Below are 26,907 nucleotides of genomic sequence, written 5' to 3' on the forward strand. Positions count from 1 at the left end.
TCTCTGACCTTGGGGGTCTAGCTCGCATATTTGTCTTCAACTTGATGACAATTGAGAGATCCCTTTTGCAAATATTTGATTGCAGCTTAAATGACTGAGGAGATATAGATTAAGTGAATTCTTTTTATCACTCAGAATATTTTCACTACCTTACTGCCAAAAGAATGGTCTTTAAGAATGTGTCATAGCTATGGTCAATATCAATTCACTTATGACTTTTCAACATTATTGAATTTTTCTTCGTCGGTCATATCAAAGATTTTTCTTCATCCTCTTGGTCGACCAACAGAAAAAGCTTGAATTTTGTCCTTCTTCGCAAAAGTCTTATCTTTTTGGAAACAATACTGAAGATAGTTTAAGGTAATTCTTTATGCAATAAAAGCTTTGAGATCAACAACTGTTCTTGGTAGAAAATTGGCAAAATGTTCTAGAAATCATTAATGAAAAAAATTGCTTGACATCGAATTGACATATCTGTGGCAAAATTCTTCTCTCTTTTTCCCCAAAAAACGAGACTCAGGCTTGGCCCTTACCTGAATGAGAAATAGGAAATACGTCTCTCTTTCTTGAAGAGGAGGTGTTTGCAAAATGAAACTTTCGAAGGGAAAATAAGTTTTTGTCAAAACTCCCTATCTCTAGGCTTCTCTTATGGAAAGGCGACCGAAAATGAGGTTGAAAAAGTATCACAGAGGAATGAGTCAATCACACTCTTCCTAGAAGAGAGTCCTCTGTGAAAGGGGTGGACAAAATGAGAAATTGGGGGCCACAAAAGAAAAATGAGCTTCCGTCGAAGCTCTCCCTAGTAAAGGGTTCCTTTGTGTAAAAAATGGGTTGTTGTTTTGCAAACAGTTCGCAAAGAAATGAGTCCCTTCAAACTCTCCCTGTAGAAAGAGTTTTTGTGAATGATAAAAATGGTTGCATGAGAAAGGAATGAGCTCCCTCTAACTCTCCCTAGAAGAGGGTCCTTCGCAAGAGAAAATGATTGATTTTTGATAGAATGGTAACCCGAAGGTTGAAATTGAGATTTAGAGCTTGAATTATGATGAATGGTTAGTGCAAAGACTGAACCTGGGGGGCTAACTGATCACTCAACCAGACACTAGCACGAGCGCTAAATGTACCAGTATGAGCACTCGATTTTGAAAATATACCAGTACGAGAACTGAATTTTGAAAATACACTAGTACGAGCACTGGATTTTAAAAGATGCACCAGTACGAACACTAGATTTTGAAAGATGCACCAGTACGAGCACTGGATTTTGAAATGTACCAGTACGAGCACTGAATTTTGAAAGTATACCAGTTCAAGCACTGGGTTTTTGAAAATGCACCAGTATGAGCACTGAGTTTTGAAATGTATCAATACGAGCACTGGATTTTTAGAAAATACACCAGTACGAGCGCTAAATTTTGAAAAGAGACTGACACTCTCAAGATATTTGAAAATCGAAGCGGGAATGATTGTCAGTGTTTCAGGATTATACCTTATCCTAAAGGGAAAGAAAATACCTCGACGAACGAGGTTCAGGTTTATCCCTTAACTTGAGAGGGAGTAAAAACCCAAGTCAGAACCCAGATTTTCAACAAAAAGATAGTCCAACTCGAGCATTGGATAAAAAAAGGAGGCAGTCCGAGTTGGAACTCGAAACTCTGACAAAAAGGAAAAACCTAAGTTTGGAACTTGAATTTTCAACAGAACGATTGGTCTAATATGATCGTTGGATAAAAAAGGAAGTCTGAGTCAGAACCCGAAACTTCAAACAAAATATAAAAGGAAAAAACCCGTATTCTTATGAAGTAAGCTAATTAGTTGTTTGCTAATAACATTTTTTTAGGTTGATACAATTAATTATAGGAAGTGTATGGTCAATTATTATAAAAAATTGTGGAAGAATAATGAAAAATGGCAGCCTAAAAAAAAAAAGTGGGGAAGGCAACAAAGCCTACTATCTTAAAAGGTCCAGTGGCCAAACAAAAATATCTAGAGGCAGATACACCGAAGGACCTTGAAGAAAGTTGACATGAAGCAAATGTGGGATTTCTAAGTCGTTAACAACAGTGTAATCAAATGTTTTTAATACATACTTTATAAATAAAATTGATATATGTGCATTACATGATTTATTTTTTAATAATAAAATAAATAAATATATATAAGCATGTTTATTTTATATCAATGAAATGAATATATACAAGCAGGTTTATTTTTTAATGAATGACTATATATATATATATATATATATATATATATATATATATATATATATATATATATATATATATATATATATATAAGCACGTTCATTTTGAATAAATGAATGTAAATACACATCAGAGTTGCGAACCTCGCCATAATTGGACAACATTTAGACATTTGAATAAAATGATTTTATGAACAAGTTTATTTTATGAATGAAGGGAATGAATATATGTATGAGCATATTTATTTTTGAATAAATAAAATAAATGCAATATATGCACGTGTTTATTTTTTTATGAATGAATGAACGAATGATTGTATGAGCATGCTCATTTTTTATTGAATGGAATGAATGATAATATATGTATGGCAAGACTCAATTGGATGACATTCGCACATCAGATTATGCAAACTTCAGGTCATTTACAACTAAGTACAACCTTAGCAAATACAATATGAACTTCATAAATATAACCTGTGAATTTCCTTTAAGTAAATACTCATCGAGGAAGGCTGGCAAATGAATTATAACATTCACACTCTGATAAGTCGTCTTCAAACACAGTACAATGTTCACAAATACAATACAAACTTTATGAATATAACATGCAAATCTTGTTTAAGTAAATACTCCTCGAGGAAGGTTCGCAAATGAACTACGATATTCACAAAATATTAGTTATAAATGTTCTCGACTTTTGCACTTTAACAAGTCATTCACAAATATAATACAACATTCACAAATATAGCCTATAAATTTCTTTTATGTAAATACTCCTTGAGGAAGGTCCACAAACGAACTGTGATATTGGCAAAATATCAGTTGCGAATGTCCTAAACTTTTGCACTCTGATAAGTCCTCTACAAATGGCATTCCAATCTTTGCAAAGATAGTACAAACTTTATGAATATAACTTGTGAATCTCCTTTAAGTAAATACTCATCGAGAAAGGTCCTTAAATGTCTGTCGACATTCACAAAATGAAATTGTTCGTACATATATTTACTATATTCATTCAAAAATAAATTTTGTTATATAATCATTAATTTATTAAAAATGAACCTACTCATGCATATATTAAAAAATAAACTTGTTGATACAATCATTCATTCGTTACAATCAATAAAAAATAAAACTACTCATATAATCATTCATTAATTGCAACATCCCCTGCTCATATATTTTATTCATTCTATTCATTTAAAAATGAACATGATCATACATTGCATTCATTTTATTCATTAAAAAATAAACCTTCTTATATATATATATATATCCATTAAAAAATGAACATTCTCATACAGTCATTTATTTATGAAAAATTGAACCTCTTCTTTTATTACATTTATTCTATTCACTCATAAATGAACCTGTTATAAATATTTATGGTATATAAACTACTATTACAAAAAATCATGATATATACATTCATGTTACAAATAGTATATACAAACAAAAGAATATATCTATACAAATTATATCTATTTGTGAATGTATTTATATAATAGAAACAAATAGGGGCACCATGTTGTGGAGGTAGCAACTACTGCCCTCATACTCATAACTCCTCAAGCTCCCTATCCTTGATATAGATAATGAGGACTTTGCTAGAGAGCAACATTGACTGAGTTTGTGTAAGTTCTTGTAAACCTAAAATAATTAGGTCCTTGCTAGACAACTCCTTATCCTTAGATTCAAATAGATCATGCAACCTATAAATTTTAGCTCATGCAAGAGCTAGGTGTGCACTCTCTCTGCTTGAAGTCCTTCATTGCTTCTATCTCCTCACCCCCAATTGCTCCTTCAATTTTCATATCAATCAAAGTATATATATAAGTATATGAGGTAATAAAAGTAAATTTGTAAATTATATATATATATATATGTATATATATATATATATGTGTGTGTGTGTGTGTGTGTGTGTGTGTGTGTGTGTGTGTGTGTGTGTGTGTGTGCATTACCATATCCTTGAGGCCCCTTTTCATCACAAAATGACTTGCCAACTGTTGGGTATCAGTATATATATTTTTATGATGATGGAGTTTCATGGAATAGAAGTTGATGTCATCACCACAGTCATGCCAGTTTTTCAGCTCCAAAGAGAACAATGTGGGGTAATCATTAGACATATCCTTTAAACAAGTTGACACACTTCTACTAACGACATTAGGGTGACAGGGTTGTTGCTGAGCATATCCAAATTGTCGAACAACTAGCCTTACCATTTGATGTTCAAGTTCATTCATGTGGTACAACCAAATATCCTTCCTCACGAGCATAACTTGAACAACCACATTCTCTTCCACTACATATTCTTCGTAGGGGCACGACGTTACCTATAAAATGAAGTTTCATTCATGGCTAGTACTATATTGCATTATTTATAAAAATATAATTACTTTTTCAACATATACTTACATGTGCTTTGATCAACAAGTACAATTTTCCCCTCATCTTCCTCTCTAATGCATGACCTTGTCCACATAGTAATACATGAAAATTAAGGATCTAGGTCATGTCCAAAGGGCCTTCTAATGGATATTGCTCTCATATCCAAACCTATAAGAATCATTACATAGATTAATATATAAATTAATAAATTAAGATAACAAAATCATTATTTCATATCAATCAAATTAATATTTGTATCTCCAACAACACTAACATGCTGGTCAGGATTTTTTTCTCATGCTTCACTTGACTCAAGCTTGTATACAAGTGTGCTGGTGATGCTGCTCCTCATGCAAATTTATCGATATGATGCAAGTCTTGCAGCAATTGCACATATTATGCATGGATTGACTTTCCCCATTATAGATGAATAAACAAGTCCCTAAGAAGTAGAGCAGAAATGCCCTCAACTCCCACTTTACCCTATGACCGACCTTCCTTCCAACACAGGGTATCTTGCACTTCATTCTTCTGGTCATGTTGTTGTCATATGTCATCCTTAACCATAACAACTGAAACCTTTCACCTTTGAGTGTAACCTCGAGTACTCCCAATAAGACTTCACATAGGTGCTTCAAATCTCCAAACTAAGGTACATTCATTGGCTCCCCGTGACATATTAATCCAGTGATGTATGTCATGTCTTCCAAGGTGATGGTCATCTCAAAATCAAAAAATTTAAACGTGTTGGTTGTCAGGTTGCATAATTGTACTATAAAATCTATGAAACTATGATGAATTTTCCATGGTTTGACATCCAAGAATTTTAAAAAATGCATTCCATCAAGTTAGTCCTTTGCTTTCTATGATAGTATTAAGAATCACGAATATGCTTGGAACCAATAAAACTTATGCATAAGGGGGTGTTGGATCCTTTGACTCTTAGAGCATGTGAATCTTGCAACTAGTTTAAAATTCATAATATAATAAAATACAAACTAAACTAGATATGACAATTTAATGAATAATAATTTATTGAATGATTACATAATCTAAAATCAACACAAGTATATATATATATGATAATTTAATAAACGATTGAAAATAATATTGAAATTGATTACAAACATCTTATAAACATAACTTCTAAAGAAAATACTTATCTACAAAAATTAGATCTTATTTTACTCTTGTGACCTCTTCTTCATTGCATGCACTTGCTCCTCCAAAGGCTCAGCTTTCACCATAATTTCCTTAGCATCTTCCTATACACTTCCTACAACTGGGGTCTTCTCTTTTTTGTAGAGGTACTTCCTCTATAGAGGGACCCTCACTCTCTCTCTCCTTTAATATCATTCACTACCTCATCATCTTCCCTTTTAATCTTCTCCACCTATACATCTCACCAATGCCACTATAGGTGGCTACGTCTTTTGCTCCCTCTAGTTAGATATTGAGGTTAACAATAACCTTAAACTCAATCACTGACTCCTTCAACTTCTTCACCATTGATTGTACATATGAATCTCTGTCATTCAATGCTTTTGGGATGTGAGACATGGTTTTGGCCACATGCTTTTCAACCTTTAATTTTGCAATACGTTTGGCTAATGAAAGTATTGGTTGCTTATTTGAGCATAACTTTTTAGGCCTCCTCTTACTCATGATGCATTTGTCATGGTATATATCAGTCACCCATATTTTTTTGCCACAAAACAAGTTTCTTCTCTATCCACATGCCAAGATTCAATCGTACTTTATAGTAGGACAAATCAGTAAGTGGGTAAGGTATATGTTGCTCTCTTTGCTTTGTTCCATCAGTAGGTGTTGGTATAGGTATTGTTGCCTCCATTACAGTCTCTTTAATTATCAATTTTTCTATAAAAATAAAATGAATAAACTGACGATTGACACTTATTGTCTTTAGAACTAATAAGAAGCATATGAGAAGAGGAAAAACTTTTTATCATGAATTCCAAATCAGGATCCACAAAATGTATTGGATTTATGATCAAGAGTAGAATGAAGAAATACAATTCAATTCATAGGAAAAACAAACATGCCTAAAAGTAGAAAATGCTAAAAAAACGTTCTTACTAGAAAATTGAATGCCAAACTAATATACACAAGTAAAATATAGAGCACTTTTTAGAGCTGCATATTTATCTATTCATTTAATAGGAAAAGAGAATGCCAAAATAACTGATTCATGCCAACAATCAATTAAAAAATGGATTCATGCTAGAAAATCAAAAAAATAATTGTTTCAGCTTTTAACGATGTGTTTATCAGAATATCTAGCAACTAATGATGTCTGGAATGCTAAAAAAGTCATAGATGAAGTGCTGTCAGAAATACTCATTGGAAAATAGTCGTAAAAAATATTCATTAGAAAAATGCCCAACTCTAGCTAATCTGTCGTAAAAAATATTCATTAGAATAATCCATCGCAAATTTACGACGAATTAGCTAGAGAAAACTATTTGTCGCTAAAATTTAGATTATTTGTGGAATTAGCAACAAAAAAACTTCTGTCGCTAATTCTGTCACTAATTAGCAATGGATTAACAACAAAAAGTTTTCGTCTCAAGATCCTTCGCAACTTAGCGACGGATCAACGACAGAAATTTTTTGTCTCTACTCCGTCGCCAAGTAGCGACGGAATTGTTCTGTCGCTAATTTCCCCCGTAAAACCCTAATGCAAGCCTCTTTCTTTCCATTTTTGTTTCATCCCTCGCCCGTCGACCTCCCCCTTTGACTCAGTCCCGCTCTCTCTCTCTCTCGCTCTCATCATTTTTTCGGTCGGTGAGCCCCGTCCTGTAACCCCCTTTTGACCTCACCCCTTCGGCGTTTTCTAAAACGGCTCCCCCCACTTAGCTTTCAAGTGGTCGCAGGAGGGGACTCAGGTTAAGACCTCCTCTCTCGTTCCCTCTCCTGTTCTCTCTCTCGTTGCTCCCCCTCTGCGATTTCTGGCAAGCCGACGACCCCAGTCTGCTCTCCTCGTATCGACCCTACCCGTGACGATCGTCGGTGCCTCCCGCAGGTAACACTACCCCTTTCCCCCTTGTTGTTTCTCCTTGAAATCAGCATCGTTGAAGGTCCGACATAAGGTCGCCAACCTCTGTCAGAGCCTCCCCCTTCCCCCTATGGTTGCCAGAGGGCCAGCAAAGGCCTGACAACCTCTGCCAGGCCCTCCCTACCCCTCTGTAGTCAGCGGGGGCTGACAGAGGCCCCGATCGCCTCTATCAAGCTCTCCCCTTGCCCCTGATCTCTTCGACAATACAGGGGGCTTCGCCCCTGTTCTCTTGTTTTCTCCGACAGAACAGGGGTTTCGCCCCCTGTCCTCTTGACTTATCCGGTAGTGGGGCTCTGCCCCCCTGTCCTCGTTATGATCGGCAGGGGGAGAAGCCCCATGCCCTGTTGTTTTCCCTGGCAGGGGGTGGCTCCGCCCCCCCTGTCCTCGATAATTTTGATAGGGGGTGATACCCCCTGCCCCTTGTCAGTTTTCCCGGCAGGGGGCGGAACCCCCTGCTCTGTTATTTTTCCTTGGCATGGGGTGAGACCCCCCTACCTCGTGATTGATTCCCGACAGGGGGCTTGGCCCCGGCCTCCCGATGCTTCCCTTCGGGGGTTCCCACCCTCTGCCTACTGTGAATGTTCCGGTAGGGGGTTTTGCTCCTTGCCTTGAACTTACTGCCGACAGGGGCAGCACCCCTATCTATCTCGCTTTCAGCAGAGGGTTGTGTCTTCCTGTTCGGTCTCATTTCTAATAGGGGGTGTCACCCCCCCTTGTCTTCAGGTAATAAACTTTATTTTAACACAGTGTCTTCTACAGATTCCGCATTGGATCCCGCTTGTGCTCTGTGACTCGAGCCTCACATCGCATACATACGTATGAAATTTATGGACTCAATTAGGCCTGATATCGTGTACAAAGTATGAAATTCATCTGGATGTGTTACTTACAACTAAATGTACCCGAATCTGTTACTTGGAAAAAAAATGCAAAGGCAAAAGAAATACAAATCGGATAAATACCCGTGGTGAGTAAGTGATGCAAGCACATCACAGGTTATTTAATTTCTTGGATGCAACACTTTTCTGTTCACGCACTCACTTAGTTGTGGATATCTAGGATTGCTTTGATGGAATTCGAAGATCATGCTGAGCATGATTTTAATGTATGAAAATAGAAGTGTTCTTATTTTTGCAGTTCAAATTTCATGGTAGTAGTTAGCAGGATATTGGATTATGTTTGTTGCAGGTACATGTTTGACATTGTTTTGATATGAATGATTTGAATGTATTGTCAAGTTTGATGTGACTATATCCATGCTTGCATGAAGTTATTTTCAATTTAATTATGCCTTCCATGTAAAATTGTATCATGAAAACATGTTTCAAATGAATGTATCGTGTTATGAATGTGTTTGCACATGAAAATGAATGATAAGTTATCAATGCTTCAAGCATGCTTCAAATGAATGATTATGTTATCAATACATGCATCATAGTTCTTGTGATTGAATGACATTATATATATATGTGTGTGTGTGTGTGTGTGTGCGATATCAAATCATTACATCCACCATCAATGAATGATAAATTAAATATTTTTTTCATCATAGCATTATTATGATTCTCTTTTAACTGGTTAAGATAATATTCGTAACATCATAGGACAAAATGGCTGCAAACTGAGAATAAATGTATTGCAGGATAATTGATAATGAGGTGTCACTTGAATATATGGATGGTGTTGACAATTTTATTGAATTTGCAATGGCAAGTGTTAGTACAGTAGATCCCATCGGTCGAATCAGGTGCCTCTGCACAATGTGTAAGAACAATCGATTCGTAGAACCTCATGGCATTAGACATCACCTATACAGAAAGGGTTTTGTTAGTGATTATTAGAATTAGACGCTTCATGGTAAAGAATTTTGAAACAGTTTTGACACATGGGTGGATGTGGTGCACGATAATCTATATGTGGATTTGATATTTGATGCCACCGAACTGAGTTCTGCTATGAGTCCTAGTGATGTACCAACTAGGATAGAGAAAGAAACAACAAATGATGCAACTAGTAGATTTTATGACTTACTTAGAGATGCTGATGAGCCATTGTGGAATGGTTGTCAGAGTCACACTATCTTATCTACAGTTCTTCAACTAATGAATTTGAAGTCCGAATATAATTTGAGTCAATCATGTTTTTACCGTTTGTGCTCTATTGTGAAGAGTATGTTGCCCAACGATGAGAAATTGTCACAAAATTTCTATCGTGCGAAGGTTATGGTCAACGCTTTAGGTATGGGGTATCAAAAGATAGATGTTTGTCCAAATCACTGCATGTTGTATTTCAAAGATCAAGAAAATAGCAGATCATGTCCGTCATGTGGGCATCCTCGATTCAAGCCAAAGACAAGAGGCAATGGTAGTACGAGGTCAAAAGAAATGTCATACAAGTTGCTCTGGTACTTTCCTCTCACCCCTTGATTGCAATGATTGTATATGTCTTCGAGGACAGCTACACACATGAGATGACATGGGAATAAAGTTTGACATGATAAAGACAAAATCACGCATCCTGTTGACGTGGAAGCTTGGAAGCACTTTGATCGTACTCATCAGACCTTCGCAATGAAAGTGAGAAATGTTAGGCTCGATTTATGTACAGAGCGTGGGTGTTGCGAAACAGAGCGAGGTATTATATTTCAAGAAGAGTAATATCATATGGGGGTTGCGAAACATAGAAAATGCATGTGTTTGATGTGCAAATCTACTTTGTTGGGATTAAAACTAGCCATATTCATACATTAGTTTATGCAAAATTCAAGATTCTTGTGGAAACATCCTGTAAATACAGTTTCTAGTGAGAGATTACAAAATCCAAAAAAAGAATGAACATATCGCATGAAACTCATGAGAAAAATCACATATTTAACACTAATTTCACTTTTATATTTGGGAGAAAATTCACATATTTAAGAGAAAATTTGCATATTTTGGGTGAAAGTTTGTAGAATGAGATTAGACATACAAAATATATAGAACATTAAACTTGGAAAGTACATTTACAAATATTTTTATTCAATTTATATACAATCTTTAATGATTCTGTGAATTTACATACAATCCCAAACCCCTTTAGACCTTTGAACCTCGCATAGATGCACATTCTCCATAGGATTTACATCATTCCATTAAGTAACTGCTTCTTGTACATCACTTCTAACTTTTTATTTAACTTCGCAACGAATGACTTTTTGTTCAAGTTTGCAAACAACTAAGTAAATATCATCACTAAATAACATTGATTCTACATTATCATCATACAAAACATCTATCAAGCTATTTATGTTTGGAGAATAACTATACTGAGAGCTCAATAACTCTTTCGCATAACTAGTTTTATGAGACATCGAAGCCACAAATTCATTAAAACTATTATCTTTGGATACCAATATGATCTCCAATCAATGTGATAGCTCTGATAGTGTAAATGCCCTTTTAAAGGTTATCATTAATTGTCTACACCATCCACACAAATAACATTCATTTAATGAAAATAGCATATGAAAAAGATCATCCATATTAAAACAAAAATGAATTCATGTTAATTTTTTTTAAAAATAATTGTTTTAGACCTACCAAAATATTTCTCCGTCGATGATGTCTCAGACACTAAAAAAGCCACTGATGTAGTGTTGTAAAAAATACTCACCAAAAAAATAGTCGCAGGAAGAAGGTAAAAAAAAATTGCTCGGAGAAGCATGGTGGGGGCAAAAGGAGTCAGGAACCACAAACAAAGCCCTAAAATAAGAAAAAACCCCTAAAACATGAACTATTTTGTTTTAAATAAATATCAAAGTGTCACATTTAATGCTAGTACAAAGATTCATAAAACAAATGGGAAAGTTCATATTTAAGTCATCAAAAAATTTATGAATCATGTTCAATCTGTGAATGTTCAGAAAGTCTTCAAATGAGACACAAGATTCATATATATATAAATTTAGTGAAATATTTATGAAATTATGATATATTACAATTACAAAAAGTTCACAAATTTAGTTATGCAAAATTCGTTCTATATATGCACATTTAGTGAAATATTTGTGAAGTTACCTGATTTCAGTTATATGAAATTCACAGATTTAGTTATGCAAACTTCATACTATATTTGCAATGTTTTAAGAGATTTCAATTACAAAAAGTTCACATATTTGATTATGCAAAATTTGTACAATAGATGAGAATTTAATGAAATATTTGTGAAGTTATATCAAGTTTTAGTTACAGAAAGTCTTGCAAACATCGTGAGGTCTCCAAAAAAAACTTGCAAATCTAGCTTTTAGTGAGAATTGAACTTGAAGAAATTTGCTCATTGCAAATGACAAAATGGGTCATTTTAAAGCTAGATGTTTGCAAACTTGGCCATCAAAAGAATTTTAAAAATTATAGGGCATTTCAAAAAATACATCATTTTTTGCCGGTACTATCATTTTTACCACACAATATGATTTTTTTAAAAGGGTTTGAGAACATCTAAGAGATAAACTGTCTCAAACTTAACCCACATTATTTTCGCAAAATTTAGTTGATTAAATAAGGGTTAATGCTTGCTACCCTCGTGAGGGTAAGGAACCCCATAGTGACAATTTATTTTGATATTTTTTGCTCATCTGGCCATCCCGATGTGACATATTTGGGTTAATAGAAATGAGGACTTGGATCATACTATTTCAAGTACAAACGTGATGTGTTACCGCAATGATTCAGTTGTGCCAACGACATCTCATTCCACCCCCATCAGAATTTATTTTATTTTTTTCTAGTATAATGCCAATCACAAGATTTCTTAATTATATATTTGACAGCTACGCTCAATGTTTTCAGTATCAGCCTTGAATCGCTTTGGCCACCGATTCAGTTGTATCGTCCGAAATATCGATACTCAATTGAATTCGTTCTCTATCGGTGCAAAAATAATAAAAAATTATTGCGTGTCACTCATAGCATGACACAGGTTAAAACTATAAAAATAATATTAAAATATATTTTTAGTATATTTTTTATTTATTAAAAATAACTGATTCAATGGTAGCAATGGCAGTGGACCAGGGGACAACGGGGCTCCTCCCTGCCTCGTCCCATTTGGACCAGGGATGAAGGTCATGAAACAGGGATGGAGGCGGGGATGAAGGTTAAAATCTATCCCTGTGCGAAAATGGAGGCAGAGATGGATTTACGCTTTCCTCTGCCCCGCCCCGTCCCCATCCTCAATCCTTTAAGGAATGACTATAGACCAAGGGGAAACGGGGCTCCGCCCCGCCTCACCCCCGTTTGGACCGGGGATGAAGGACATGAAACGGGGAATGGAGGTTAAAATTCATCCCTGTGCGGGGATGGAGGCGGGGATGAAGGATCATATTTTGAAACGGGGCAAGGTGGAGACCTTGTCCCCCACCCCGGCCCCCGGTCCACTGCCATCCATATTCAGTAGTGAAGCTTGCCCATACGACGATACTTATCGGCCAACATGCACCGATACTGATAACATTGAGCCGTGAGATTTGAGCGGAGGGACCAGTGTGACGCGACCTGTCAAGGAAACTCCAATTATTTCACACTCAACGAATGCATAGTTTTGAAAACCATGGATTCCTTGATATAAAAATTCATAGTTTTGAAATCAATAGAAAAGGCTCTAGCTGTAGTGTATAAGACTAACGACTTACTTGCCAGGGTAAAACACCTTTTTTTAATTTATTTAATCAACAAAATTTAGAATTATACTGAAACTTGAGTATTTTATATAACAAAATTTAATTTACTTGGATGAGTTCCACAGGAGCTTAAAGAGAGCACGGCTTGTTGCGAAGTTATGCAGCTCTACTTGTCAGCTATTTACGAAGATCCACTCAAGAATTGATTATTACATTCAACTGCCTATTTTATCTCATGGAGTTTCAGTACACAGTCTTAAACAGAAAACGTGACTTTTGTTATTTTTGAAAAGAACGCCTCATCTTAAGCGTTCTCCTATCTCATTTTCAAAAGCAAATGAAGGACGAGAGCAATCTTAGTCATTTTGTTTAACACTATTCGCATAGGAAAGAATAATAAAAGCAATACAAAAGCAGCTGTCAAAACGCAACAAGCAAAATGTTATGCTGCTTATTATAAATAGATGGTAGGTATAGGAGGCTTTTCGTAAATTTCTCAAAAAGAAGAAAAATCTCTTAAAATCTATCGTGCAACACCACCACAAAAAGACATCCCTAATATCCACCACGCCCCCAATGTATATTAATAAATACCCAAAAGAAGAAGAAGAAAGGAAGAAAGAAAGAAAGGGGGGAAAGAAAACCAGTAACAGAAATCCTCCGAAATCCAATCCTTTCCTTTTTCTTCCCTTCCAATCTTTCCTCCCCCCCACGAACCATTTCTTCTTCTCCTTCTTCCCTCACAGTGAGAAAGATAAAGAGAGGAAGGGATGGGGAACACGTCGGTGGTGGAGGTGCTGAACGTGAGGGTAGTGGGGAGTGGGGATCGGGTGGTGGTGCTGTCGCATGGGTTCGGGACGGACCAGTCGGCGTGGCAGAAGGTGCTGCCGTACCTGGTGCGCGACCACCGGGTGGTTCTGTACGACCTGATGTGCGCGGGGAGCGTGAACCCCGATCTCTTCGACTTCGCCCGCTACGCCACCCTCGATGCCTTCGCCGACGACCTCCTCGACGTCCTCTCCGCCCTCCGCATCGACCGCTGCACCTTCGTCGGTCACTCCTTCTCCTCCATGATCGGCATCCTCGCCGCCATCCGCCGCCCCGACCTCTTCTCCAAGCTCATCCTCATCGGCGCCTCCCCAAGGTACTGCTTCTTCTCCGGCGAGACGGATTTTTTTCTCCATTATTACGATTTTGCCACTGGGATGATCGGACGGTTTGGATATGGATCAAGAGATGATCATGATATGATGATCGCGATTCACGACGACAGCGACGACGTTTTTGGAATTGAAAAATTACGCGATTGGACGTCCGTGAGTTTTGAAATGGCAGATGTGTCCTCGGGGGGTTGGTGATTTAATTAAGTGCACTGCGTTTGACTTGAGGGATAGATCTGTCCATTTTAGTATATATATTATTTTCTTATAATCTAGGTGCCGGACCTACGTGTTTCACCCATTTCTTTTTTGCCATAAACAAAAGTTCGTTTACTTGGGAAAAAAGTTTTAAACGATAAAATCTATAGCTTTTAAAAATATGAAAAGAAAAAAGCTTAAATAGTTCAACCGATTGAAATGACCAAAGTATATTTTGTAAAAAAGTTATATTTATTAACGGTAGAAAGTCGTTTTGTTTTGGAGAAAAATCAAATGTCATCGTTTTATAAAAGTGTTTTAATTATTTCAATCAATTCAAGGATGCTAACGTTAATATAAAAATTAAATAAACTTACACACATGAAAACTCACACTACCGTTCTAATCTAACGTTAAATTTTGGAAATTTTGAAACTTACCGATAAGCTACCATTGATCATCTGTAAGGTAATCTATTGTTTTACTTAATTTTCTTAACTTTAGTAAAAAAAAAAATGTAATAAATATCAAATCGTGACAGTTTTTACGTCATCTTCGTCTTGTAGAAACCATTTTTTATTTTTATTTTTATTTTTTGTGGATCACGCTCACATATTAGCCAAAAGCATATTTTAAATTGTCCACTTCTATCTTGTAAGTGGTTTCCTAAAAGCTTCAAACGTGAGCGGTCCACAATGCGCTAAAACTTTAGTTTTAAAAAAACGTTAACCACTTATCCAGAGTGTGATTATTATATTAATAAACAAATGCTGCCACGCCTCACCTGGCTACCGGAGGGCAACACGTGGTCCAGACATACATCCTCACGCTCACGAGTTCCAACCCCGGGACTGCGTATTGGTAGCACGTCTCCTTGTGGTGGGATGTTGCAGGTTCAAAACCCAGTGGTACTTTAAATGGTAACTGGTAGGGTTTGGACTAACCCAGCCTGCCTTTTGAAAAAAAAGAAGGGTAAGATACGTCAGATCCACATGCTAAGGATTAGCTCTTGAATAATGCATAAATGAGATTTTTTAAGGCACTAAAATTAACTGCTTATAATCTTCATAAATATTCAAACATTCAAAAATCACACTTTTTCATAAGAAATACAGTACCCAACATCTGTTTCCTAGCAAATTTACCATGGGGGAACACATTTACATGATTGGATTTGAAAAAAAAAAAAGGATGAAAATGCCCATATTTCTACTTCTCATATTCTAGTAACTATATATATATATATACATATGACCTCAGCTAAAGAGCTGGGCATAAAAATGCCCTTTAGTGGTAGTCACGACCGCTGCTAAAGGTTATTTTTTTAACAAACACCCCTGCGCAGAGAGCGACTCTTTGTTCTATTTTGTAAAATTTAGTTAATTTGACCCCTATACCTTTATTTGCAGTTTTTTAAATTTAATCTTTTTGCTAAAACGTTCGTACTTTACCCTGCTCGCGATCTACTACGATATATGGGTTTCGAATCCATATGGTCATAAGAAACTGAAATCTTCCACAGTCCAGGATTTATTTTGAACATTTTGACAAGGTAAAGGAGCTAATGAGATTTGGATCATAAAATTGACCGTGGTAGAGTCCGAGTTTGAATTTTGCTTATTGGTACTGAATCCATTTACGTTGGCCGGGCCCGGCACGTATTTGTGCCAGGTTTACGCCTGACGACCAAACCCAGTGAGTGAAGTGGGTCCGGATCTTGTGTTAAATGTTAGGGATCTAAGAGGGTTCATGTTGTTAAATGCTAAGATAAGGGTCTGACTTGGCTTGATGTGGCTAGACGCCCACTGGGACGGGGCTGTTTCGTGTTAATGGACATGTCAGCTTATCCTAAATCTGTAGTGGTACCTAATGGACAGGCTGTGCTTGCGCAAACTATGGATATCTGGATACTGATATTTGGATCGTCGTTCAGTAGAAGAAAATCTGGAGTTCACGATCTTGTTTGTGTTTTATGCTGCACCAAACAGGCCCTGAGATGACCTTCCACTGGTTAGAACAACTAATCCTTGGATTGCACTTGGCCTAGACAGTGCAGTCAACGGGCACCAGATCCATCAAGATGCCCCTGAACCCACCCAGTTAACATGTAGTCAGGTTGGAGTTATGGGTTATATTGGGTCAAGAAAATGAAAGTCCAAACCCAACCAAAAAATTTAAATCCGACCCGTATTTTTGGGTTGATCAAAAATGGCATTTGGATCGGTGTCTTTATGCCTATACCTCAGAATTCAGACTTGACTTGGACCTGATACCTGACATAGATTTGACCCATTGACAGTCCTTGGACCACAATGTGCTCAAGTCCAGGTTCCCTTACTTGGTCAGTTAATCTGTTCATGTTGTAAGGGTTTAGTTATGCCTAGTTAAGGATGTGGGTATGCACAATTGACACCCTTTCAACTAAGAGTATTGACCTGCCATTCCTGTGTTTGATTGCAAAGAGTTCGTTGGAAGTCATAAAATAAGCTTGTCAAGCCTAGTAAGAACAATAGGTGTTCAGCTCAGCTCGGTTCGTATAAGCTCATTAAGTAATAACGAACATCTTTGAGATATATGTTACTTCATTGGATGCAGTCCAGAATAAATGGTTGAAGTATTTGGCTTGCAAGCAGTAGGTTATAAGAGATAAAATCTTGTTGCTTTTATCTTTGAAATACATTATTCATTTGGTAAAACAGGTGGTTGTGATCTAGATTACTAGGTTTAGAGTTCAAAATCCTATTATTTTCATTTTATTTTTACAATGAACCAGCTTGAGCTTGGGTCGTTTAGTTTGGGCTTGCTATGAGCTCTAGCTCAGCTCGGCTAGCCACAAAAATGAGCTCGTTCGGCTTGTTTACCAGCCCTAATTGCGATCCGATAAGCCTATTACACCCAATTAGGTAGGTCCACATCAGGTTCTGGTCGAGTCCAATTCTGATTGGATCCAGTTCCATTATGGGAATCAGTGGTCATATCCAGCCAAGATCCTGATATGATGAGTAGGATCGGAATGGGTATCGACTCTATTTTGCTCAATACCGTAGTGTTGAACAGCTGAACCCGGTACCCACAAAAATTAATAAAGGATTCTATCCTATGACATATAATATGGTAGGATCCTATGTTGATCCTAGCCGTCCAACTGATGTATCTGAATGTCTATGATTAGTCCACATCCAGGTAATAATGTGGATTAATCCTATCCATTGGTGAGGTGACTACGATCAACAAGATGGATCCCATCTGGGGTTTTCCTCGCTTCGGCGAGGGTTCCTTGTCATAAAAAAAAAGATGAATCCTCTCATATGGATCTGTGCTCCCAAAAATGGGATCGTTCAAACGCCTCACAAGAGTTAAAGTGTTGTGTAATTATTTGAAAGTCTGAACCCATCTCGGTCTTGGTAGGTTCCTGAACGACAAAGACTACCACGGTGGGTTCGACAATGGTGAAATAGAGAAGGTGTACAGTGCAATGGAGTCCAACTATGAGGCCTGGGTGCACGGGTTCGCGCCTCTGGCAGTGGGTGCAGACGTTCCTGTGGCAGTCCGTGAGTTCAGCCGGACCCTCTTCAACATGCGGCCTGACATCTCACTCTTTGTGTCTCGGACGGTCTTCAACACCGACCTTCGGCCCATCCTGGGCCTGGTCAAGGTGCCCTGCTGCATCATACAAAGCATGAAGGATGTCTCGGTCCCGCTTTCGGTCGCCAGCTACCTTAAGACCCACCTCGGGGGTAAGAACACAGTTGAAATCCTGCACACCGAGGGCCACCTCCCGCACCTAAGCGCGCCCCAGGTTCTGGTCCAGGTCCTGCGCCGGGCCCTGGCCCGCTAGGTGGGGCCCCATCTGTTAAATAAGTGCCGTCCGATTAGACGAGGTGTGTAATAACGTGTGGCTGGAGGGTTTGCCTGTGAAAAGCTTCGCTTCAATTAAATTCGACTATTGAAGAGTTTCTCACGTGGGTGCAACACGGGCGGATATGCTGTCTTTGTTCTATATAATAATTATGGAAATGGAAAATGAAATTATAGATTTGAGGAGAAAATGTGCTTGTTGATAGAAACCAGTCCTGATTTCAGATCTAAAGACGTGAAAGTTTCATCTACCCCCAACTTGAGACGCTTGCGATGCCTTGTAATACTTGGATTTTCTCAAGCATCTATATAATTGCAAATTGCTATTACATGCAGCACTTTCTCAAGTCTGCAAACTCTTGATCACCTTATAGTAGATTATCTTCACCCCAACTTGGATCACCTTATAAACTGAACATGATACGTATCGACCTACATTTGAGTTTGAAAAAATTAAGGCTTGAATTTATTTGCCACTTCTAAGACTTGGAGTTTTCTTTTTTTTTCTTTTTTTTTGCCAAAATCTCTTTCACCTCTTTTGCTAAAATTAAAAAAATCCCAAAATATATATAAGAGCGGCAACATTTTAACCAATCTATAAATCATGCCAACCATGCAACTGAAAAGGTCAAAAAAAAAGTGATAGCAATCAATTAGACTTATTATCTCATATAAATTAACCATGTTCTCAAGCAATTAGTTTCTTTTCCGTTCTATAAAAGTTTTTTTTTTTTTTTAATAATCTAGCTGGAGTTGGGCAGACCCTAGCAGTTATATGACAAGCTATATACCTGTGGTATTGAAGCTGCGACATCTCAGCACTTCGTAACATTAAGTAGATAAACTGAGATCTCATGGGTCATTGTTTTATAAAAAGTTTTCCCTCAACACCGAAATAGAAAGGGTGTAGGTCATCCTGTCAACAAAGAGATTCTAATCCTAAATCCTAAATATTATAAAAGCAGAAGGTATCATGTGCAAAAAATTCGAAACTTTATAACTTTGTTTTAATTGACATTTTTGTCATGTGAATTGAGGGTGTAAATATGAATTTGTAGGGGCATTTCCATAAAGTTTTTATAAAAATAAAAGTGATACTTACAAGGCACATTGTAATTTTTTAATAAATTAATTACCATTTGTAATAGTTCTCTCTCTCTCTCTCTCTCTCTCTCTCTCTCTCTCTCTCGTGGTTCTCTTCCTTTTTTTAATTACCACTAGATAATCGCCCAGTCCATATAGCGGGGCCATATAAAATCAAATGGTCTATATCAAATTCATTTATCATTTTTTGAAAGTAAAAATAATTGAAATCATAAATATATTGAAACTGAACCCAAATCAAGATGGGTTGGGTTTGGGTCTAATTCTTAGACCTCATTAAAATACAAGTATATTGAAGATCTAACCAAATACCTTCCCAAACCTTTTAATTTATATGAGTCCACAATTTCCAGCTGCACTAAGATCTACACTCTAACTTAAATTAAATTGAGTCGGGTTTTGGTCTAACTTTTAGATCCGATTTGGAATTGGGTCTCATAAGACCTAATCTCAAGCCCGACACGATTACACCCCTAAATTTTTAATAACCAAAGGCCATGACAGTTATGCATGAAAATAATCAACCCCATGCATAAACATTTTTATTTTTATGGGCAATGAGAGAGAAAGCCGAAACAGGATTTCAACATAGTTGAACCCAAAGAGAACAAAAGCAGAACAACAAAAACAAATAGAAACAAGCAGGAGCAAAACAAACAAAAAACAAGCGACTCACGCAGGAGCCGCAAAACCAATAATGTCCAGAGGGAGCAGAGCACCAACAGGAGGAAATGTAAAATCGGGAAGATGAATACGCAGAATCGCGTAAACGTCCACTAGGATTTTTTGTGCAAGAAAATAACGTGAACCAAAGATTCTCGAAAAATGGCAGCGTTGTGTGCCATCCAAACGAACTACCAAGTGGTAAACAACCACGACCTTCAGATTAACCGTAACCGCTTATTATGCCGAAGACAGACCAAACCAAAGATGAGGTCGAGCACAGAGGACTCCTCTATAACCAGGACCTCTGAGTGCCTCCAAGTCCTACGAAAGATCTCCACAAAGGTAGGGCAAGACCAGAAGAGGTGGAACAAGGATTCTTTAACAGCATGACAAAGCACACAATAACTCGAAAGCTGGAAGCCCCACCTCTTTAAGGTAGAGTGAGTTTGGACCTTATCGTGCAAGATTAACCAAGCTATGACCTAAGAACGGGGAGAAGGGCACTTCGCCCATAGCACAGATTCAGGCAACCAAGCCGCCCCTGAGGGAAGCAACGATCTATAAACTTTGTTGGTCAAGAACTTCCCGATAGAAGCAATAGCCCAATGCACCCAGTTATCAATATTTGTTGGATCATCAAAATAGTCGCTAAAGATAGTTAAAGTCAACAACCATGACTTACGCAGATGGGAAAATGCTCCAGTCCATGAATGGAGGAAAATCGAAAGGAGAGAAGGCAACTCATACTTAGAGAGAAGAAAACTAGCGCAAGGATTATCCGGTTGATGAGCAAGTCAGCATTTCTTAGAGACCAGGGCAATACTTTTGAGTATGGGCGCAAGAACACCTAAACCGGCCATAGAATGCGACAAAGCCACTGAATGCCAGCCAACCAGGTGGTTCTTACCCTTGAGATGACTCCCAGATCAAAGGAAGCTTGCCAGCAGACACGTCACCTGCTTCTCCACACCCACAAACATCAAAAACATGAACATGGAGAATTTCAGAATGGTCGAGAAAACGTGCTTTATTAAAGTTAGGCGGTCAGCGTACGAGAGATAAGAAGCTTGCCACGAGAATAATTTGTGCTTAACTTTAAAAAGCGTCGGAGCCCAAGCCACAAAGGCGCTTAACTTGTAACGGCAAACCCAAGTACAACATAGGCAGCTCAGATGTACCACAATTAAAAATCTTCATCCCAACAGCTAACATAGAGGGTTGGACGTGAAACATAGAAGGGGAACACTTTTGCTTATTCAGAAAAAGGCCAGAAAGAGAGAGAAAAAAAAGAAGAATAAGGTTGAACTGAAGCATCTGCTGAACACTAGCGCGGCCGAAAATGATCATATAGAGAGAGAAACCATCCTATGCCTATTTAGGAGGGAGAGTGATGTTTCCGAAAGAGTGAAAAAAAGAAGGTTTCTTCGTAAAGAAAGGGTGGGGAGAAAGCAATTATAAATGGTCATTACTTTTTTTTTAAATTACAATGTGCCATGTAAGACTTCCTTTTCTAATTTTTTTTTTCAAATGCTCATACAAATTTTTAATTAGATTCTTAATTCACACAACAAGAATGTCAATTAAAACAAAGTTGTAAAGCATCCAATTTTTGCAGCTGATACCCTTGCTTTTGTTTTTCTAATATTTAGGATATCATTAAGAAACTTTCTTTTCATTATGTCCAAAAACGTCTCCCTCCGTCCTTATTAATAAGCATGAAATAAAAACTCTCTCTGCATAACGCCTGTTTGGCCATGACTCTCTCCCATTGCTCATAAGAAAACATTTATTCATGGGGTTGGTCATTCCCATACCTGATCGGGTTCATGTTAAATCTTATTAGACCCAACCAAACCAGACTCAATTTAACTTTAAGTCTGGGTCCGGGTGCAACTGGAAATTGTGGACTCATATAGGTTAACGGGTTCATGTTAAATCTTATTAGACCCAACCAAACCAGACTCAATTTAACTTTAAGTCTGGGTCTGGGTGCAACTGGAAATTGTGGACTCATATAGGTTAACAGGTTCGGATATGTATATGATCAGGTCTTCAATATACATGTTTTTTAATCGGGTCTAAGAATTAAATCCAAACCTAGCCCGTCTTGATCCGAGTCTGGGTTCAATATGTTTATTATTATAATTACTTTTACTTTCAATCTTGATAAATGAATTTGATATAGACCTTTTTTTACCATTTGATTTTGTAAGTCCAGACCACATGGGTGAGTCGATTATCTAGTTTTAATAAAGCAAATAAAGTTGGCAACCTCATGTTAAAATATCTAATCAAGATCATTATTTCATATGTTTTCATGGAGGTATCCAACTTCTTCCCCTTCTACAAGGTGAAGCATGGCAACTCTCTTGGGGCAAGTGATAAGCTCACTGAGTTTGCCGTTGCAAGGACAGTGATCCTAAGTACGGTAGGCAAAGCCAGCTTAGCTAGGTTTCTCATTAGAGGGTGGTTTCTCCTTATAAATATAAAAAAATATATATATCCAACTTTAAATTGTTCCATGCATGTCATGTCCAATTCTTGAGAGAGCAATATGCATGCCCAGCTCGATAACTGTCATCCATGTCCTAAGGGATAAATGGGCCAGCTTCTCTTCTCTCAGAATGAAGGGATATTTCTCGTAGCTTTTTCCAACTTCATACCTTGTTTTTAATCAATGCTCTCTCCATTTTAGCTTATTTATATCATTTCTGCTTTAAATTATCTTTCAAGATATATAGTATTTTCATTAACCAAAAACAACAATAAATGGCAAAAAAAATCTGCAAATGAGAAAATGAAACTATATATGAAAAGAAGTGCAAGAAATGGGTCTACCACAGAGTTATCGGAAACACCTAGCCAAGTGGGGAAGTGTGCTTCATTTTCTGGGAAGCGCACTTTCTCCTCACTTTCCCCCTTTTTTCATTTTTTTTATTTTTATTTTTATTCTCTTTTTTCGCTTCCTAGGTCGCTTTTGATTTGCTTCCTAAGTCACTTTCGAGACAGTTCTTGATTCGTTTCTAAATTATCCCACGCTTCCTAAAATTTTGAAAGTACCTCGCTTCCCACTTCCGCTTCCGGTATCACTTTTCACTCCTGCTTCCTCAACTGGCAACCATGGTCTACCATAGCCCTATTCACATGGCCAGGTTGATGCATGATTGTTTGTTTTCTGTCAGGCATCTCACAATTGAATCTCTGCGTGTACTCATGTTAAAGAAATACCAATGTCTTATTAGTGGATGAGGAGGTGAACCCAGCATTTATCCAAGAGTCCTGTTCGGGTTCAAAACTCATTAAAAAGACTGATACCCTAAACAGGTTTCCTCGTTATTTATTAAGAAAATAAATGTAAAATTCCTCAAGAGGCATTGCATGTATCAACAACTGCATAACTTGGGCCTCGCTGAGGCTTGATTTTTTTAGAACCAAGAGTTTCGTCAGCGTAATGGGTTTCATCCGCAAGGATTTTGTTTCTATCAAGTTCAGCAAGGGGGGCGTTCGTTTCTTGCCTTTTCCTACGAAAGAGACTCTCTTTCATAAGAAATAAGACCTCATTTTTTTATTTATTATTTTCAGTTTTTGGTATAACAACCTCATTTTTCCTTGGTTTTTGTCATCCCATTCAAAAGATTGAAATCGAGTTTAGGGTAAAGCAAGGTTTTCCAAATACTTGGTTTTAAGGTAAAACCAGGTTGGTTTTTACCATGTCATCTAAACGGGACCTAAGTATTAGATATTATGCCCTAAAAATTTATATAAAATATATTTCTTTAATGCATTTAATTTTATTATTCTTTAGTATCATTTTGTGTGTGGGTATTAATATATCTTGGCAATGAGCTGAACAATATGATATGAGATGTCATAAGGGTCCACAAGTTCCATCGTAGGAAAACTAGATCTTTGACTTCAGGTAAACATTGGAGAACAAGCTTTTCAATCCCTTGTACCCGCTATGGATGAGGGAGGACTACTCATTTATAGGGTTGTCATAGTGCATGATGTTATATTGGATATGAAATTACTATTTCTCAAGTAATCAAAGTAGGACTTCACATCAACACATGGGTCATTAAATGTACACTGAATAGGTTACCCATGAGAAATCATATTAAAATCATTTACTATCACTAGATATTTTTCCTTTCACCTGAGGGGCTCATTTATTACCAAGTATTTGATTTAATTATCTTTAATAGACCAAAATAAGTTATAATAAATTTATTGAAGGGTGTATATTGGATAATTTGTGAAATACTTGAGAAATAATGAGTATCCAACAAGGGATCCAAAACTATTTTTTGGAGAATATCCAACGTTGAGAAAAGTGAAATTCAAATTAAAAAAAATCCAAGCTTGGTAATTTGATAAAAAAAATTAAATGTATTTTTAAAAATTTTTATCAGATTTTTATGAAAATTTTTCATAAGATTCAACTAGTATTTTAGATCCTCAATGGTTAATTACATAGGTTATGGGTTTTGACAGTAGGCCTATATGGGATATTGAACTTGGGAAGGATGTTGAAAATATTTTTATAAGAAAAGACTTATTAAAATTATCTCTTATTTAGGGGTTCAACCGTAATATGGATATCCCACATCAATTACTGTTCTGATAAATGGGAAAAGTTAAAAGTCACTAATTCATTTTACTTGGACTGGGTAAGCCTAAGAAAGATAAAACTTAAAAGCAACGTGTAGCTAACCTTTTCCTATAAATCCAGCTAGATACGAGGAAAGCCGTATAAAAAATAAAAGGATGGTTGAGAGAATATGGGTACTTCTTAGATAACCATAGTTTCTTCTTACAATTAAGAGGTTATGGTTGAGAAGGATAACCACAATAAGCATTTGGAAGAAGATAAATGAAGCTATTGTTGAGTCAAAAGCTCCATTTAAGGTATATTTTCATTACTTATCAGATTATTTGGGTATATGATATCACATATTTATATTATTTTATTTGAGTTTTATATTTTAAACCCTAATTTTTTAATAAATGGTATCAGATCTTTAGGTTGAAGCCTTTTTTTTACTTAATGTCTATTTTACTTTGTGATGGTGTATAAATATTTTTTTTAAGCATGTGCTTGAAACATAGTATCTTGTTTTTCTTGGATATGACTATGGAGTTATTAGTTAATAAATTTATTTATTCTTTATATATATTGACATGTTAACCTCATAGCCTAATGGTTCACGAGTTCAAAACCCATATGGAATGTTTCTTGTTTCTGTGTATATTTTCTCTTGGATTTGAATATTTGGCATAGATCATATCGAGATCCAATACATATGGGATTTGGATACATATAGGGATTCAAATATGATTCAAATACTAAATGTGCTTGAGTATGGATTTAATCAGTGGATCAGATACCTGTGTGACCCCTTATCTGATCTACATCTGAATATGATTCTAATCTGATTAATTTAATCATATAATTGTGTTATTTGAATCTGATCAATATGATTCAAATCTGGTTTCAAATTTGATTAATTGAATCATATAATTGTGTTATCCATTATCTGATTCAAATCCAAATATGATTCAGATATGGTTTTAGATCTGATTAATTGAAGTAGATAATTGTGTGATCTGTTATCTGATCTGAATCCGAATATGATTCAGATGGTTGTTTGATCTGTTAGCTTATTTGAATCCGAATATGATTTAGATCTGATCTGCTATAGATTATTGTCTTATGATCTAGATATTCATTTTGAATGAATTTAAATTTTAATGAATTATGATAGGATCCATTTTAATTATAATCAGATCCAAATAAGTTTTGGGGGTTTATCTATAAAATATGATATCCATTTTGATTGGGTATTGCCAAAGCTTCATTTTAGGTATTTATTCATGTCTCTTTTTTAGTTCTATACCACATGCATGCATAGTTGATTGCTCGTTGCATATTTTTTTTAATGAAATATTTGTGTAATGGCATATGTTTATGCAATTAAATGAAAATAGTATGCATGTTTGTATGGATAAACACTACAAGAAAATACGTTGTTAGCGACGAACTTTAGCGACGAAAGTATTTCGTTGCGAGTTAGCGACAAATTAACGAGCGAAAACCATTCGTCGCTATAATGAATGAAATTTACTAAAATAGCGATGGACGATATCCCGTCGCAAAATCCGTTGCTAATTAGCGATGGATTTTGCGACATAGTGTTTTGTCGTAACGGACGCAACATTTGGCGACGTCGTTTGCAACGAAAGTTTTTTCGTCGCTAATTAGCGACAGAATTGGCGACAGAATATATTCCGTCGCTATGTAGGTAAATTTGATTTACGTCGGCTTAGCGACGGAATTAATCTGTCGCTAAGCCGTCATGAATTTTCGCATAACCCTAATCCCAGACAGCTTTTCCTTTTCTTCTTTCGCTGCTCCTGCTCCCGCCGTTCGTCGTTCGCATGTTCCCGCCGTTCGCCCTTTCCCACCGTTCGCCCTCTCCCGCCGTTCGTCGTTCGCCAATCCCACCGTCCGCCGTTCGCCGCCGTCCAGAGACAGGTAAACGAGGGGATCGACCCTCTGCTTTTTCCGGTAGGGGGTCGACCCCCTGCT

At 36.8% G+C, this 26,907-nt stretch overlaps 1 protein-coding gene across 1 annotated transcript; it reads left to right on the forward strand.

The window, feature by feature from the left end:
- The first annotated feature begins 13,935 nt into the window (after positions 1-13,935).
- On the forward strand, positions 13,936-18,725 carry LOC149837321 (alpha/beta-Hydrolases superfamily protein). Its single transcript, XM_090005959.1, has 2 exons — positions 13,936-14,476; positions 18,099-18,725. Exons 1-2 carry the CDS (start codon positions 14,103-14,105, stop codon positions 18,526-18,528), a joined length of 804 nt encoding a protein of 267 aa, XP_089862085.1. The 5' UTR covers positions 13,936-14,102; the 3' UTR covers positions 18,529-18,725.
- Positions 18,726-26,907: the final 8,182 nt, after the last annotated feature.

Source organism: Nuphar pumila, chromosome 5, assembly GCF_984573655.1.
Source record: "Nuphar pumila chromosome 5, dmNupPumi1.hap1.1, whole genome shotgun sequence".
Classification (NCBI taxonomy): domain Eukaryota; kingdom Viridiplantae; phylum Streptophyta; class Magnoliopsida; order Nymphaeales; family Nymphaeaceae; genus Nuphar; species Nuphar pumila.

Coding starts and splice junctions, on each gene's coding strand:
- LOC149837321 (XM_090005959.1), top strand. CDS start 14,103: ATGGGGAACACGTCGGTGGTGGAGGTGCTGAACGTGAGGGTAGTGGGG. Junction 14,477..18,098: donor CTCATCGGCGCCTCCCCAAG/GTACTGCTTCTT, acceptor CGGTCTTGGTAG/GTTCCTGAACGACAAAGACT.